Source organism: Pogona vitticeps, chromosome 2, assembly GCF_051106095.1.
Source record: "Pogona vitticeps strain Pit_001003342236 chromosome 2, PviZW2.1, whole genome shotgun sequence".
NCBI classification, from domain to species: domain Eukaryota; kingdom Metazoa; phylum Chordata; class Lepidosauria; order Squamata; family Agamidae; genus Pogona; species Pogona vitticeps.
The window spans coordinates 80250447-80266518 of record NC_135784.1 but is presented as its reverse complement, the minus strand read 5'-3'; the positions used below and the strand labels follow the sequence as shown (position 1 = coordinate 80266518).

At 42.2% G+C, this 16072-nt stretch overlaps 1 protein-coding gene across 7 annotated transcripts in view; it reads left to right on the top strand.

The window, feature by feature from the left end:
* Nucleotides 1-15844, top strand: part of HEMK1 (HemK methyltransferase 1, mitochondrial release factors N(5)-glutamine) — an 86494-nt gene extending 70650 nt beyond the window's left edge. For all 7 annotated transcript variants that reach the window (XR_013541760.1, XM_078385483.1, XM_020788786.3 and 4 more), the window contains 3 exons: nt 870-965; nt 12508-12621; nt 13159-15844. Coding sequence is in view for 6 of the 7 variants with exons in the window: in XM_078385483.1 (XP_078241609.1) it covers nt 870-965; nt 12508-12621; nt 13159-13213 (265 nt within the window). In the remaining variant the exon portion in view is untranslated. The remainder of the gene's footprint in view (nt 1-869; nt 966-12507; nt 12622-13158) is intronic.
* Nucleotides 15845-16072: the final 228 nt, after the last annotated feature.

The following is a 16072-nucleotide window of genomic DNA, read 5'->3' as shown; positions in this document are numbered from 1 at the left end:
CTCATTCAGCTTTTTGATTTGAGCTAACCCTTCGGGCCCAAGGGCTGATGTCAGTCCTCCAAAGGTTTATGTGAAGAAGCAGAGAGAAATTAGCAAGAATGGCTTTTCCAGAAGGGGTAAGAGTGATATGGATGTATAAAAGGAAAATCCATCCAAAGGAGTATAGAAATAACTAAGAATTCTTTATAATTTATACTTTGGCCATCTCATGAGAATAGAAGACTCCCTGGAAAAGACCCTGATGTTGGGAAAATGTGAAGGCAAGAGAAGAAGGGGACGACAGAGGATGAGATGGTTGGACAGTGTCATCAAGGCCACCAACATGGATTTGACCCAACTCTGGGAGGTGGTGGAAGACAGGACGGCCTGGCATGCTCTGGTCCATGGGGTCACAAAGAGTCGGACACGACTTAATGACTAACCAACAACAAAAACTCTTGGCTGCCTGCTGTTCCAGTTTAGGTTGAAATTGTCTACTTGTGGGCCAAGAGGATTAAAATAAAATAGCATTGTGTATACTGCATTTAATATAATAAATATAAAAATAATTGCAGCTAAAAATAACCATGATGACACACACACACACCGTCAAACACTCTGCGACCCTCTTGGGGATCCTGACTAAAAGGTTGGGAACTTGTGCATTAGACATAAATAACAGAATGGCTTATAGCCATCCCTAAAATGGTGCCCTGAAAGCACCTCAGGTTTTCCACTGAAAATTTTGCACCAGAAACTTCAATTCCCAGTATTCCTCACCATTGAGCTTCTAGATTAATTAGTGACATATTATTCATAGTGGTTTCCAAGCAACATGTACATTTTGTAAAGTGTTACTTTGGTTTTAAGAACTTTTCTTTGGTTTCTAGTTACGAGGACCTTGATGCCCTGGATGGAGGAGATGATGGAATGAGTGTCATCAAAGAGATTCTGAATCTTGCTTCTTACATTCTTAAAGATTTTGGGTGAGTATGGCTTGTATTTTTTTTAAACTGTTGTAAGGTTTGAGATTTTCATGAAGGGTATGATGTACTGCCACAACCAAAATATCTGGGGGTAAAGGAAAGCAGAGGAGTCGATGAACTTCTGTATTTACCCTGTTCCCTTCCTTTTCTAGTCTGCTGCCCTGCTCTAAGGCAGGAAGTGTCACCAAACAGGAGCTTTGCTCAGGGGTGGGAAGTGTCTGAAGTTTTAAGTCAAACCACAAAGTAATCATAACAAGGTTTCATGGGATATGTGGAGATTCTAGAGCCAAACTGTATGTCTGTCACTCGCATTCCAAAGCAATAGGACAGCCGGAATCAAGGTCATAAATAATGAAGTGAGACAGTAAAAGGAATCCTGAATATGACAATCATAGTATCGAACTGCCCAGGTACACACATTAGCTTCAGCAGCTTGTGCTGGATGGAACAGCTGTATTTCTTCACCTTTGCTTGTGAGTACCTCCCTTCTCCAGCTGGATCCACTTAATTATCTTGAATACGTTGCGTTCTTTATAGTTTCTAATTCAGTACTATCAGTCACCAGTGTTCTCTCAAAATGACTCAGAGTAATTTGTCTGTCACACCTCTTTTTATGTCCTGGAGGAACTGAGACTGCACATGGCAGGGTCAGAGTCTGCCTCAATGTCCTGTGCCTCTGGAAAGAGCTGCCAACCGGACCCTCAGGCACTTCCCGACAGCTGGGAGGACACTTCTCACAGCCTTCATCCTCTGAAAAAGACTCTGCCTGAAACAGCATGACACTCATTCTGGGCACTGAACTGAGAGGAGAAGCCCCACCTTCATTTACACACTTCAATCTATTTCAGTGTTCTGATCTTTCCCCATCAACTAGGAAAGAGCAGAGCCCAAATCTGCCTCCCTCAAGGAGGATGAGTGGGAGCCTTCGTTTTTCCTTCCGCCACTGTGATTCATTTTTTGGATAGGAAAGAGGGAAGCAAGGAATTGTGCTTTCCAGCATCACGTACGTACAGTCTGTAGTCCTGTTTCCACTCCCAACACAAATGCACAACAAATACACTAAGCAATGAAAAAAAACACTTACACATAGGAGTGTTCTGTTTTCTTACACATATTAATTTACGTAAGGTGGGGAGAGAGAATGTGCTCACCAACATCAACAGTTCTTTGCATGTGGCACCAAGACCAGAGCCTTAAATGTCCGTGTTGCTGGCTTTATACACTGCTTCCTGATGTAGTAGAAGGTCTTTAAGTAAGTTGGTCTGCAAAATATAAATATGGGGCAGTAAATCCAGTTCTGTCACAGCTGACTTGGTTGGGACTGAGCTAACAGTTATCAGGTCTCTAACTGTCTTCGCAATCCCTATGAGCGTGTGAGCAGGAACTGCTGAAGAGAGAGATTAGACTGAAGCTTTTAATTAGTAGAAGATACAGAAAAGGATTGGCTTGTGTTTGTTGGCTTGAGACTGTCTGAGCTGTTTGGTGGTTTCTTTGTGTGCTTTTGGCTTTTGTGTGACTGCAGCTGTGTGCTCTTCTCCAAGTACATGGTAGAAGAGGAAGTGAATCAGTGGTTTGGTTGAGAGCAGGACTACGAGGTGGGGCTGATAAGTATTGAGCCTTACCCAGAAAAAATTGAGCTAGGAAGCTATACATTGCAGGGTGTATTGGCCAATTTGTCTATATTCAACAGTGCAAAAATCACCTTCCTATGATTTTAATTTAACTTTCATTTTCTGGTCCAAAGTGAACATGGCAGCACCTCCAGAAAACTTCAGTGTGGAAGAGCATAGGACCATAATCAGGTTCCTGTTTCTCCAAGGGAAAGGTGCAAAGCAGATCCATGATGAAATGCCACAAACTCTGGGTGACAGTGGCCCTTTATATGCAACAGTTGGGTTGTCAATTTTAAAACTGCCCATTTCGGTGTTGAAAGTTTGAGAACCAGTGGAAGGCCTGTTTCTGTCTCTGTGCCTGCAAATGTGGAAACCATCCATGACATGAATATCAGCCAAAAGTATTGCTAGATATCTGAGAATATCACGTGAGAGAGTTGATGCCATTATCCACAATGACTTGGAACTGAGAAAGCTGGCAGCAAAGTGGATCCCCAAACTTTTGCTAACCGAACAAAAGAGGAAACGTGTGGAGTCATCGGTGGCTATTTTGGAACATTTTGCAAGAAATGAGTCAGATTTCCTGGTAATTGGTGATGAGACATGGATCTACTGTTATGATCCTGAGAGAAAGGAACAGTCTAAGGAATGGAGGCACAGTGGTTCCCCCAGGCCAAAGACGTTCCAAGTGCAAAGATGGGTGCAGCAGCAAATGGCAACAGTTTTTTGGGATAAGAAGGGAGTTCTGCTGGTGGACTACCTCCAACAGGGTTCAACCATCAGTGCAATATATTACTGTGCTTTATTGACAAAGTTGAGGCAAAACATCAAGGAAACTTGTCGAGGAAAGCTCTCCAAAGGTGTCATCCTGTTGCATGACAACGCCTCATCACACACTGCAGGTGAAACAATGGCAAAACTGACATCCTTAGGCTTTCAAGTCATGCCCCATCCACCTTGTTCTTCCAACCTGGCTCCTTCTGACTATTATCTGCTCCCCAAACTCAAAAAACACCTAAAGGGACAACAATTTGGGAGGCAACTAATGCTGCAAATGAGTGGTTACACCAGCAGTCGGAAGAATTTTATTTGTAGGGACTTAAGAAGCTGCAGGACAGATGTCACAAATGCATTGACTTCCTGGGGGAATATGTAGAATAGTGTGGCAGTTACAGCTTCCTAGCTCAATTTTTTCAATGAAAGGCTCAATACTGATCAGCACCCCCTCATAGCAGTTGCCATGTTTGTAGCTGTGCTCAGTCCCTGTAAGTTTGTGAACAGAAATGAAGGAACGGGGATGTTTTTTGCAGAAGTTTGAGGGGGTGTCCAGGATAACTTTGAATAGATGGTGTAGTGAAGGAGGTGTTGTGGTGATCTGTGACTTTGGTGCCATGTTTGGTTCCTAGAAAGCTACACTTGTAGTTAGCACCAGATGATTGTGCTACTAGGAAGGAAGGTACAGCAGTTTGAAGCCTACCTATCCACACTTCAGCTCATCAAGGAAGATAAAGGGTTTCTGGATAGAGGTGTGCTGACTCTCCTGAAGGACCAGCAGAGAGACGATGCCTTTAGGAAGGAAGTAAAATACCAAATGCTGGAGGAATATAAGGAACTATCAGGACGGATGCTATGTCCTTGGAGCTATCCACTTGGACAATAATTCTGTTCAAGTTGGACTTGATGAACCGTAAGGTCCCCTTCACCTCTGCAATTATTTTGAGTGGTACCGACGTATATAATCTGTTGCTGGGTGGTAAATCAGTAGTTATATAATTCTATTGCTTTTTGGACTATAAACCGCCCAGAGTAGATTTTTACATAGATGGGCAATATAAAAGCCAAATATATAAATAAATAAAAACACAATTGCCTTTATGCATTTATTCTAGCTGGGAATAGCAGTTAGATTTAGGCCTATGAAAACCATGATAAAGAAAGTAAAAATTTGAAAGGGACACTTATAGCAGATATCCTGGAGGGGTATTGGGTACTATTTGGGAAATGATCCTTAAAAAATTGTATTACAGTTTGTTGAGGAAATTCCTTTAGGAGGAGGGGAAGCAGGAAGTTCATATTCTCTGTTCTCCTGTGTTGAGTGGTAAGATGTGAGGCTCCCTAGCATTAGGGATACACCCATCTGCTGGTGAGGATAGATTGGAACAAGGACACTATAGAAGGTTTGATAAACAAATTTCAGAAATAAGATGAGAAGCCCTCCGCCATTGACCAACCCATGAAATGCCCATGTTTACAAAGAGTAGACAACAGAACAGTCTTCCACGGGGATGAGTTGCACAGTAAATATGAAATCCCATGTGTGTGCAAATATAGCAGACTACTAGAGAGAGAGAGACAAATGTATATTTTAGGTTGACAACAACAAAAAATAATGAGAGTAGGTGAGATGAACCAACAAAAGCAAAAGAAAGTCATTCCTTTCATTTTTAGCAGCTGAGCAGAAGTCATGATTTAGGAGCCTCTATATGACGCTGGAAGATGAGCCCATCAGGTGAGAAGGCATCCAATATGCTACTGAGGAAGAGTACAAGTAGCTCCAGAACTAATGAAGTGGTTGGGTCAAAGCCGAAAGGATGCTCAGCTGTGGACGTGCCTGGAAGTGAAAGGAAAGTCTGATGCTGCAAAGAAGAATACCGCATAGGAACCTGGAATGTAAGATCTATGAACCTTGGGAAGCTGGAGGTGGTCAAACAGGAGATGGTAAGAATCAACATTGACATCCTGGGCGTCAGTGAACTAAAATGGACGGGAACGGGCAAATTCAATTCAGACGATTATCGTATCTACTATTGTGGGCAAGAATCCCATAGAAGAAATGTAGTAGCCCTCATGTCAACAAAAGAGTGGGAAAAGTTGTCATGGGATACAATCTCAAAAATGAGAGAATGATTTCAATACGGATCCAAGGCAGACCTTTGATCCTCACAGTAATCCAAGTTTATGCACCAACCACTGATGCTGAAAAGCCTGAAATTGACCAATTCTATGAAGACCTACAACACTTTCTAGAATTGACACCAAAGAAATGTTCTTCCCATTATAGGGGACTGGAATGCTAAACTAGGGAGTTGAGATAAAAGGAACAACAGATAAGTTTGGTCTTGGAGTTCAAAACAAAGCAGGACAAAGGCTAATAGAGTTTTGTCAAGAGAACAAGCGGGTCATCACAAACACTCTTTTCCAACAACACAAGAGGCGACTCTACACATGGACATCACCAGATGGACAATACCGAACTCAGATTGATTATGTTCTCTGCAGCCAAAAATGGAGAAGCTATATACAGACAGCAAAAACAAGACCTGGAGCTGATTGTGGCTTTGATCATCAGCTTCTCATAGCAAAATTCAAGCTTAAACTGAAGAAAGTAGGAAAAGCCACTGGGTTAGTCAGATATAATCTAAACCAAATCCTTATGAATCCACAGTGAAAGTGAAGAAAAGATTTAAGGAACTCGATTTGGTGGACAGAGTACCTGAAGAACTATGGATGGAGACCTGTAACGTTGTACAGGAAGCAACAACAAAAACCATCCCAAAGAAAAAGAAATGCAAGAAAGCAAAGTGGCTGTCCAACGAGGCCTTACAAATAGCAGAGAAGAGAAGGGGAACAAAATGCAAGGGAGATAGGGAAAACTACAGAAAATCCAATGCAGATTTCCAAAGAATAGCAAGGAGAGACAAGAGGGCCTTCTTAAATGAACAGTGCAAAGAAATGGAGGAAAATAATAGAAAGGGGAAAACCAGAGATCTGTTCAAGAAAATTAGAAATATTAAAGGAACATTTTGGACATGATGGACATGATAAAGGACAAAAATGGTAGGGACCTAACAGAAGCAGAAAACATCAAGAAGAGGTGGCAAGAATACACAAGGAATTATACCAGAAAGATCTGGATGTCCCAGACAACCCAGATAGTGTGCTTGCTGACTTTGAGCCAGACAACCTGGAAAGTGAAGTCAAGTGGGCCTTAGAAAGCACGGCTAACAACAAGGCCAGTGGAGATGATGGCATTCCAGTTGAACTATTTAAAATCTTAAAAGATGATGCTGTTAAGGTGCTACACTCAATATATCAGCAAGTTTGGAAAACTCAGTAGCAGAAGACAGGAGGGCCTGGGGTCACAAAGAGTCGGACACGACTTAACGACTAAACAACAATACCCATCTAGTACTAGGATGAAACCTATCCGCTTCATCAAAATTGGCTGTACTATTAGGTCTTCCAAGATGACAGTTTTCAATACTAAAAGAGAGGATATTCACTGACTTGAAGAATAGGGATGAAAGAACTCACCTTACTCATAATGCAGGTTGACAGGAGAGAGGTTACAACCCGAACTAAAGATGTTGGTTGTCCCTGGTTTAGACAAATTTCTAGCCAGCAGAATGCACTGAACCATGTGGTACAATATGAAAAGATTAAGACTTCAGAACTTAAGTCCTTTCAAAAAAAACTTGGAAGAGTAAAAATTTGGATGACATTCAAGCGTTTTCCAGTAGCTTCTGTGAAAAAAAATGTAATGTTTTTTCCGGAACACAAGAACGTAAAAAGTGGTAGCAGGTCATTGCTACATTTTTGTGGGTTTTCAAAAGTACTGTTGACTTTAACAGCCCCAAAAAAGCATCTTAAACCCTCTCCTGTAAAATACAACCAAAAACCCTGTAATCTCATTCTTCAGGTTTTATAGTGGCCCATTTCATTTTTAACCTCAAGGATGTGAGGGGGGAAATGGGATTTTGGTGATCTGTTTTCCCCTGTGCACCCCTCACTGAGATGGAAGAAACAGCACAGAGGAGAAGGCATTTTTGTGGGACACAAGGGGATCCACACCCTTTTGTGAGAGAGTGACAGAGCTTGGTTCATTCAGAGGGAGTGTTTTGTGTGGGAAAGCACTGGAATTCTCAGAAGCACTTATTGCTTGGGTTTGGCTCTTTCTCCTTCCGTTTATTTTGTAGCCTGCAAAACTGCCATAGGCTGTGATCAAGTTGAGAATTTTAGGGATGGGTTTGGATACACAGTCATTAAGATGATTCTCAATAAGCCCTAGAAACTGAGATGTTGAGATTCCTAGTCTTGATGTTAGAGAATAATTTCTTCTCATTGAAAAAGCTTTGCGTCTTCAAGTTCAGCAACAAAAGTTGTCCCCATAGAACTGAACTACACAGGACATTGAAAACATGATTTCACTTAATATTTCTGAGTTGGTTCTGTTGTGGTGGTTGAAGGACTTCCTTCTCCTAGGTGAAGTAGACAAAGTGAGGTCTCTAGGTCACATTCAGCCTCAGGTGTGTTATTTGCAGCCCACTATGCCCCTGACGTGGTGCCGTGGCGGGTTAAACTGCAGAAGCCTCTGTGCTGCAAGGTCAGGAGACCAGCAGTCGTAAGACTGAATCCACGTGACATAGTGAGCTCCCGTTACTTGTCCCAGCTCCTGCCTACCTAGCAGTTCAAAAGCATGTAAAAATGTGAGCTGATCATCAGCTTCTTATAGCAAAACTCAAGCTTAAACTGAAGAAAGGATGAAAAACCACTGGGCTAGTCAGGTATAATCTAAAACAAATCCTTTATGAATACACAGTGGAAGTGAGGAACAGATTTAAGGAACTCGATTTAGCCTGAAGAACTATGGATGGAGGCCCATAACATTGTACAGGAGGCAGCAACAAAAACCATCCCAAAGAAAAGGAAATGCAAGAAATCAAAGTGGCTGTCCAACGAGTCCTTACAAATAGCAGAGAAGAGAAGGGAAACAAAATGCAAGGGGGATAGGGAAAGTTACAGAAAATTGAATGTTTATTTCCAAAGAATATCAAGAAAGTGAGGAGGAATTAAAGAACCTCTTAATGAGGGTGATGGAGGAGAACTCAATAAATGGTCCGAAGCTCAACATAAAAAAAAAAACTAAGATCATGGCCACTGGCCCGATCACCTCCTGGAAAATAGAAGGGGAAGATATGGAGGCAGTGACAGATTTTACTTTCTTGGGCTCCATGATCACTGCAGAGGGGGACAGCAGCCACGAAATTAAAAGATGCCTGCTTCTTGGGAGGAAAGCAATGACAAACCTAGACGGCATCTTAAAAAGCAGAGACATCACCTTGCCGACAAAGGTCCGCATACTCAAAGCTATGGCTTTTCCAGTAGTGATGTATGGAAGTGAGAGCTGGACCACAGAGAAGGCTGACCGCTGAAGAATTGATGCTTTTGAATTGTGGTGCTGGAGGAGACTCTTGAGAGTCCCCTAGACTGCAAGTAGAACAAACCTATCCATTGTGAAAGAAATCAACCCTAAGTGCTCACTGGAAGGACAGATCCTGAAGCTGAGGCTCCAATACTTTGCCCATCTCATGAGAAGAGAAGACTCCCTGGAAAAGACCCTGATGTTAGGAAAGTGTGTAGGAAAGAGTAGAAGGAGACTAGAGAGGACAAGATGGTTGGACAGTGTCATCGAAGCGACCAACATGAATTTGACCCAACTCCAGGAGCAGTGGAAGACAGGAGGGCCTGGCGTGCTCTGGTCCATGGGGTCACGAAGAGTTGGACACGACTTAATGACTAAACAACAACAACATAGGTACCACCACAGTGGGAAGGTAAGGGTGTTCCATGTCTAATCGCACTGGCCACGTGACCACAGAAACTGTCTTTCGACAAACACTGGCTCTATGGCTTGGAGACGGGGATAAGCACCGGCCCGCCGAGTAGGACATGACTAGACTAAATGTCAAGGTGAACATTTACCTTTACTTATGGCCCTGAAAAGGTTTTTAAAATTCTTTTTTTAAAAAAATTAAATGGCCAGATTCTGCTTCTAGAGGCCTCCAGGTACATCAGCAACCTTTTGGGGAGGCTCCCTAACTCCCACCCCACTCCACCCTCACAAACTAGAAGTGCCCATCTGGGCACCTCCTGATTCCTCCCCCCCACAAAACAGAACATGCAAAAACAGCCCTTTCCGTGTTCCACATATCCCAGATAATGTTGGAGACATAAATTTGCTCCACAAGCCCCCTAAGCTGGCCCACTCCTGGAAGTTATCAAGACATCTAAGTCTGAACATCTTCTAGAAGTGGGGGGAAAGAGCAGTTTCAGCAGACATGATGTGATGGTGGTATTAAGTTTCCTAGCACAGCATTTTGAAATTCATTTCGCATGTTACCTCCCTTGCTCTCTCTATTGTGTTTAACATGGATTAAGTGAAATGCAAGACTGAGTAGTTAGAGGAACCTGTAAACTAAAAACCGTGAGACCAGTGTTTCTTCAACAGGTTTCAAATTTGGAGGGAACACCACTGTCTTTAGTAAATCTCAAATGGGATACCTGAGGCATACGATTCCTGTTTCCTAAATCATGTGCTGTCAACTCTGGCTTACATAGATCATTTTCATGGTTTTGCAAATAAAGAATACTCAGCAGTGGTAAAAATGCCCATCTTCTGGGGGAATCCTGGGAATGTGCAGCTTGCCCAAGGCTACACAGGCTGGCTCTTCTATGGTGCACAGTGGGGAATTGAGCTCCTGACATCTGTCTCAGCAGCCAGATAACTAACTCACAGAGCTATCCAGCATCAGTATTAGAAAGGATAGATAGCTCTTTTTAAAAAGGGGGGGGGGAAATAATCACCATGTTAGGATTAACCCCATTTCTTAATATGGTGATTATTCCTTTTTTTTAAAAAAGAGCAATTTATATAAATTATCTGTGACTTCTAAAACTGATGCAAAGTTTTCTTCCATTGTGCAGATATAGCTTGACCTCTCTCCTGCTGTAGCCATGCAAATTAGAGAGGTCACCCAAAAATTGCCAGGGTGTGAGAAATCTTAAGTGGGGAAGTGGATTTCCCTCCTATAGACTCCCCCATATGAAACAGAGCCCTGATTTTTCTATATGGATAGAACAGACCCTCTCCTCATACTGTTTCTTTCACATGATCAGAACGATAATGAGGAAGACAGGACTAGCATTTTCCTCTCATCCAGCGTGCTCATGCAGCATGCTTTCAGAATTACTGCATGTGGCTTGAGAGAAGAGGAAATCTGGGGAACTAAGTGAAGTGGTTGAACTAAGAGGAAGAGAGAGAACTCAAGAGCACAGACAGAACTACTTCATTGTATGGAAAGGTTGTTTGCTGTCTCACATAGATTTTGAATATCCCAAGGAGAAGAAGAGAGAAGAAATCCCACTGAAGAAATCCAGTTATTTAATATGGCTGAGAAGTGCCTTCTCCAGGAAAACAGAGACATAAAATTACAGAGGCCAAAATGTAGAAAAGGCCTGAAGAGGCAGAACAGAACAAACTGACTTTATACCACTATATTGTATGAGCCTGTTCTGTCACCACTGTTCTATAGGCTCCTCTTTTATGATTTTTTAATTTCAAAGATACTGTAGTGTTTTTCACCTGCTGTTAAAGAATTAAACACAGTTGGTTGGGCAGTTTGATCATATCTCACTTTGTTTCCTCATCTGAACTTTGATATTTATTTCTGGCCAGAAGCCTATTGGTGTTCAGATATGATTTGTGTAAATTACAGGGATGCATCTCAGTTGCACAGCCAAGCACATGACCAGCCATGCAGCTAGGACATACCTTGCAGCTTGTCATTTTTCACTTAGATTCAGATACCCACTGATCAAATGTGGTGTGAATTACGATAGGATTCTGGCCTCTATGTATCATTCCCGTAAGTGCCAACTTCAAACAACTTCTTTGTATCTTGTATTTTCTCATATGAGCCGAAGGCCCCTCCTCTTCACATTTTCTCCACAACAGCCCTGCAGTGTAAGTCAGGCTGAGGGAGTGTGACTGGCCCAGTGCTAGCCAGTGAGTTTTGGAGCTCAGCTTGGTTCTTCTCATCCAACATTGTGACCACAACCTCATGTTGTGAATGTACTTCCAAATAAAGGGTCTCTGTGTGCATTGTGCAGGATATACACAATCACATGGTGGGCTTCAACACATTATTCCAGGTGTACTTGGCTTTCTTCTTGGGCAGTTGGATTTTAGAACTTAATTCTAAAAGCGTGTGGTCTTCTGACAACCTCATAGCTGAGTATTGGTGACAGTGAGTAGCAAAGCAGTTTTATTCCATTCATTAGAAAGCTATGCTGCTCCTCTTCTTTGCTGCTACAGTGTGTTCATTTTCTTTGAGTGAACAGTGAAAGGAGAAGCAGCAGCCCTTGTAGCCACCTCCGCTCTCTCAGAGTCGGATCTCATCACGCCCAGAGAGGGGCAAAAAATGGGCAATACTGAGGAGCAGGTGGAGTCCTCAGACCCCTCCCTCAAACTTCAGATTCCGCCATTATGAGAGATGTAATGAAAACAGCAGCATTTATTTCCCAATACAAGGGGAGGTTTAATTCCAGTGGATCATGCAGGTTGCATAATTTGGACTGGTCTGTGTGGTACTACATGAAGCATTACAGGGTAGTTTGGGATGTCTCAGTTCTCATGACCTGATAACTGATCTGCAAAGATGGTGGCCTTTGCTGCAGTGGGTGCGTAATTGCTTCAGCAATGCCCCAGCTCTTCATTTCATCCATGGTCTGTAGAGCTGCCAAAATTAAGCAGCAAGTGTGGCAGAGCTGGGAGCTTCATCTAGGTGAGCAATCACACAAATCAATTCTCAGTATCTCAGTTTGACCATGGGACGTAGAGGACAGAGAAGGAGCCTCGCTGAAGAATGAGGCGGCATTCATGTGCACTCGGGCATCCCCTGGGCAACATAGTGCAGCTTCACTTTGAGAAATGTTGCCCTGCAAACTTGCTGATGAGCAAAGTTACCCAACATCTTGTATTGTGCAACACTTTGATACAATTAAAGAAAGAAGACTGTGTGTAGTATCCTCCTCTTAAGGAAGTGTTGATTCATCTACCCGTTTCTCTTGCTCCTCTTTTCTGCTTTCAGGAGTATATTTCTGGAAGTTGACCCCAGGCACCCAGAGATGGTGAAGAACTGGGTTCGTAGTCACCCTGACTTGTCCCTCTTTCTGTCGGCCACCCACAAGGACTTCTGTGGCAAGTAAGAGGAAGATTCATGTGTGTGTGTGTGAGGGGGGGGGCAAGTAAAGCTAAACAAGCAAATAACTTCACAGAAGTAAAACAAATGCTTGAAAGAGTTGCCATCTGCATGAGAATCCTGGGAGGTTGTAACAGACAGATGCTGATTTGAACATTTTGTGAAAGTTTGAAGCAGATTATTTTGGCTATGTTGTAATATGCATGCTGTAATAAGATGGTTTAGGATGATAACAGCTTGGAAATCCAATCTTCTAAGGAAGGGAATTGTTATCATTCTAACCAAATGGAAACAGCAGGAGATCATACCTAAGAGAATGAAGGTAAATATAGGTGACCTGTACAGCACTCATTTACCACCCTCAGGCATATCATTAATAAACTTTAATACTCCATGCATCTGGGGTACAGAGACACGCAGTCCACCAAAGCTTGTGCCAGAATTAATCCGTTATATGAGTATTTAAGAAGCCATAAAACTCTGTGGCTTTGGTAATCTCTCTGCTAGGGCTTTAATGCTGTGGTTTGTGTTCTTCTATAGGCCAAGGTTCCTGCATATCCAGAAGAATGGGAGGAAGAACCACAGAGGAGCATGAGTAGTTCTAGCCTCATATTGCTGTCTTTTGTGTCACTGAACACCACTGTGTTCCTTCCAGTGAAAATTCTGTTGGCAAATCCTGTTGGCTCAAACACAGTTGTCGAGAGGGAAAAAAGGAGATGAGCAATTTATGCTTCTGAATGAAAGTGCTCCTTACAAGTTGCAGGCACTGGGTGGATCAGCTTGGTTCAAACTTTATGGGGGAAAGTGACTCCTTTTATTAACTTACAGGGATAGATATATCTTCACTGAATTTGTTATTTTAGAACAGAGATGGCCAACTTGTATCCCTCTAAATGTTGTTGATCTATAGTTCCCATCAGCCTTAGGCAACATAGCCAGTGATGAGAGGGTTGTGCATTGTAGCTCAGCACTATCCAGAGGGTAAGAAGGAGCCAGTTCAGATGTTTTCAGTATGAGATAATACTGTAGCCTGAATCCAGTTGGTAATGTAAACTAGAGTAAACTCGTTAGCCAAAGTCCTGTTTTGAAATACAGTGCCCATAAGGAAAATCATTCAAGCAGTTTTCACATTTGTCACACGTGGGTGTGTAAATGAGTATACAGTTGTTCAGTCTGGACGTGCCTCAGCCTCAGCATGCAATGGAGAGTTAACAAGATTGCACACACACCTCTCATGATTTCCAGTTAATGCTGTTCCATGCCAGCTGCATTCTGGCCATTGAAGGCCATGGGAGAGTTGCAAGTGTGAACTTACCATTCAGCAGTTATTTCAGTGGCCCTACTCTATGCAGGAGTAACCATGGGATGTTAGCCCATATAATGAAGCTGAATCAATGCTTGATCTTTGAAGATAGTGCATATTTTATGTACTGGAATGTCTCAGGACAGTGGTTTCCAACCTTAGGTAGTCCAGGTGTTCTTGTACTTCAGTTCCTGGAAGCCTTCGCCTCCAACTGTGCAGGCCCAGATTTCTTGGAGCTGCAGTCCAAAAACATGGCTGCGAACCACTGTCTTAGGAAATGCTAGGTGTTATCTGTCATAAATTGTATTAGATGAAGTTTTGGAGGGAAAATAATACCATGAAATAAGAGAAAAAGACAACCTCAAGAAAGAAACAAGAATGTACTTTTAACAGTAATCCTGTTGATTATGCAGGAATTGGATTAATTCAGAAAACAAATTACATTATACAAATCTCAGGGTATTAATAGGAATGAGCTCCTGCTCTGCTTTCTAAAGCCTGGATTAGTCATCTTTGAATCAGTGTTGCTAGACATCCAGTACATCATGTGGTCGCCTGAAGTAGCCCATGTGCTGGTAGTTGCTTCATTTGTGTGATCAGAATGTCTTGCCAATGATAAACCCGATAATGAGGAAGTTTAAACTGTTGAGCTGTCATGTGGTTTTTTACTCCATGGATGGGACCCATCTGACCTAGAAGAATCCCCCTTCTTCTTTTTATCTCTTTCTCTTCTTTCTTTAGTAAAGATTTTCTCCCACACATGCTTTACATCAGGAGGATCTAAATTGAAGTAGCTGACGTATATCAGGCACTTCCAGGTATCACACTGGGCATAGGACCCTAAGTGGAACACACACTGTGGACCAACGTAAGCCTCACAAAAATGGATAGGACTTAACGCAGGTAAAAAAACAATGGGAGTTCACCAGTTTCTGTGGGCAGATCTTTTGATAAACACAGGAAGTTTTCATAAGTGTAAACAACAAACTGGTTAAAGGCAGCCAAACAGTTTCTTCAAGTGGGGAGCTTATTTATGACTGCTATTTAGTCTAGGAAAGCTGGAGGAATTGTGATCCTTTTATCCAAATACTACCAGACATTGCAGTGCAGAACCAGTTATGGAGGCAAGCCAAAGCAGTCAGAAATATTAAGGGACAAAATTTGTGTTGTGGTGGTACTTTCATTAGGCAAGCTTTTGAGTTAAAAACTTGTAATCAGGCATGAGGATGTTACCAAAAACCTCCAAGGGAGCTCCATGAGCAGAGTAGCCTGCATGTTTTCTAAAGACACCGTGGGAAGCTGCAGGTAACAGGCTAGTCAGCTGCTAGGTTGTAGACTAGAAGCCCCTAGTTTTGCTGTGGAAAAGAAAGGCCGTAAGAAGCAATACATTTTGAATCTCTGTTTTGAAAATACAAGAATCTTCTCTGCAACACAGAGCCATCTATCCATTGCAAAGCTGTGGAGATAGTTGGCTGGCTTCTTTTGTGGACTGAATGTGAACTGAAACTAAACATGGAGGAAGGAACTAGCCACCAGCCTTTTCAGAGACCTTTCTAATAAACATATAGGAGAGAGCCTTCTCCCAAGTGGCTCCAATAATGTGGAATGCACGCCCAATGGTTACAGCTCCTAGTAACCCTAGTCATCACAATCAGTGCTCGGGGCTCTGGGATTGATAGTCCAAAAAACATCTCAGCGCTCAAGTATAGGAATTGCTGATGTACACCTATATTTTTGTTAATGTTATTATTTTTATCTTTGCCTTTGCTCTTGCTTGTATGTAATTTGTGAAATCTTAAAAAGCAACTAAATGTATTTTAAATAATTTTTCTTGATAAGCATGCCACACTTGTATTTTCTGTGTGCATTTTAGGACATTCTGTGCAAAAGAGATATCCAATATGACTCGGCATGTTTACAGTATTGCTGACTATATTAGCACATTATGTTCGCAACGATAATTTGTTGCAATCCTTATCTTTATTGTTCCAGATAACAGCCCTACAATATCCACTTCCGTCATTTCCAATTTACAGAGGAGTGCTGATGTAAAGAAAATTCTACATCCTTAAAGTAGAATTTGAACTCAAAACCAGGTCCAACTGGGCCTTTCTGCTTGTTTCTCCCTGCACTCTATCCTTGCATTTCCAT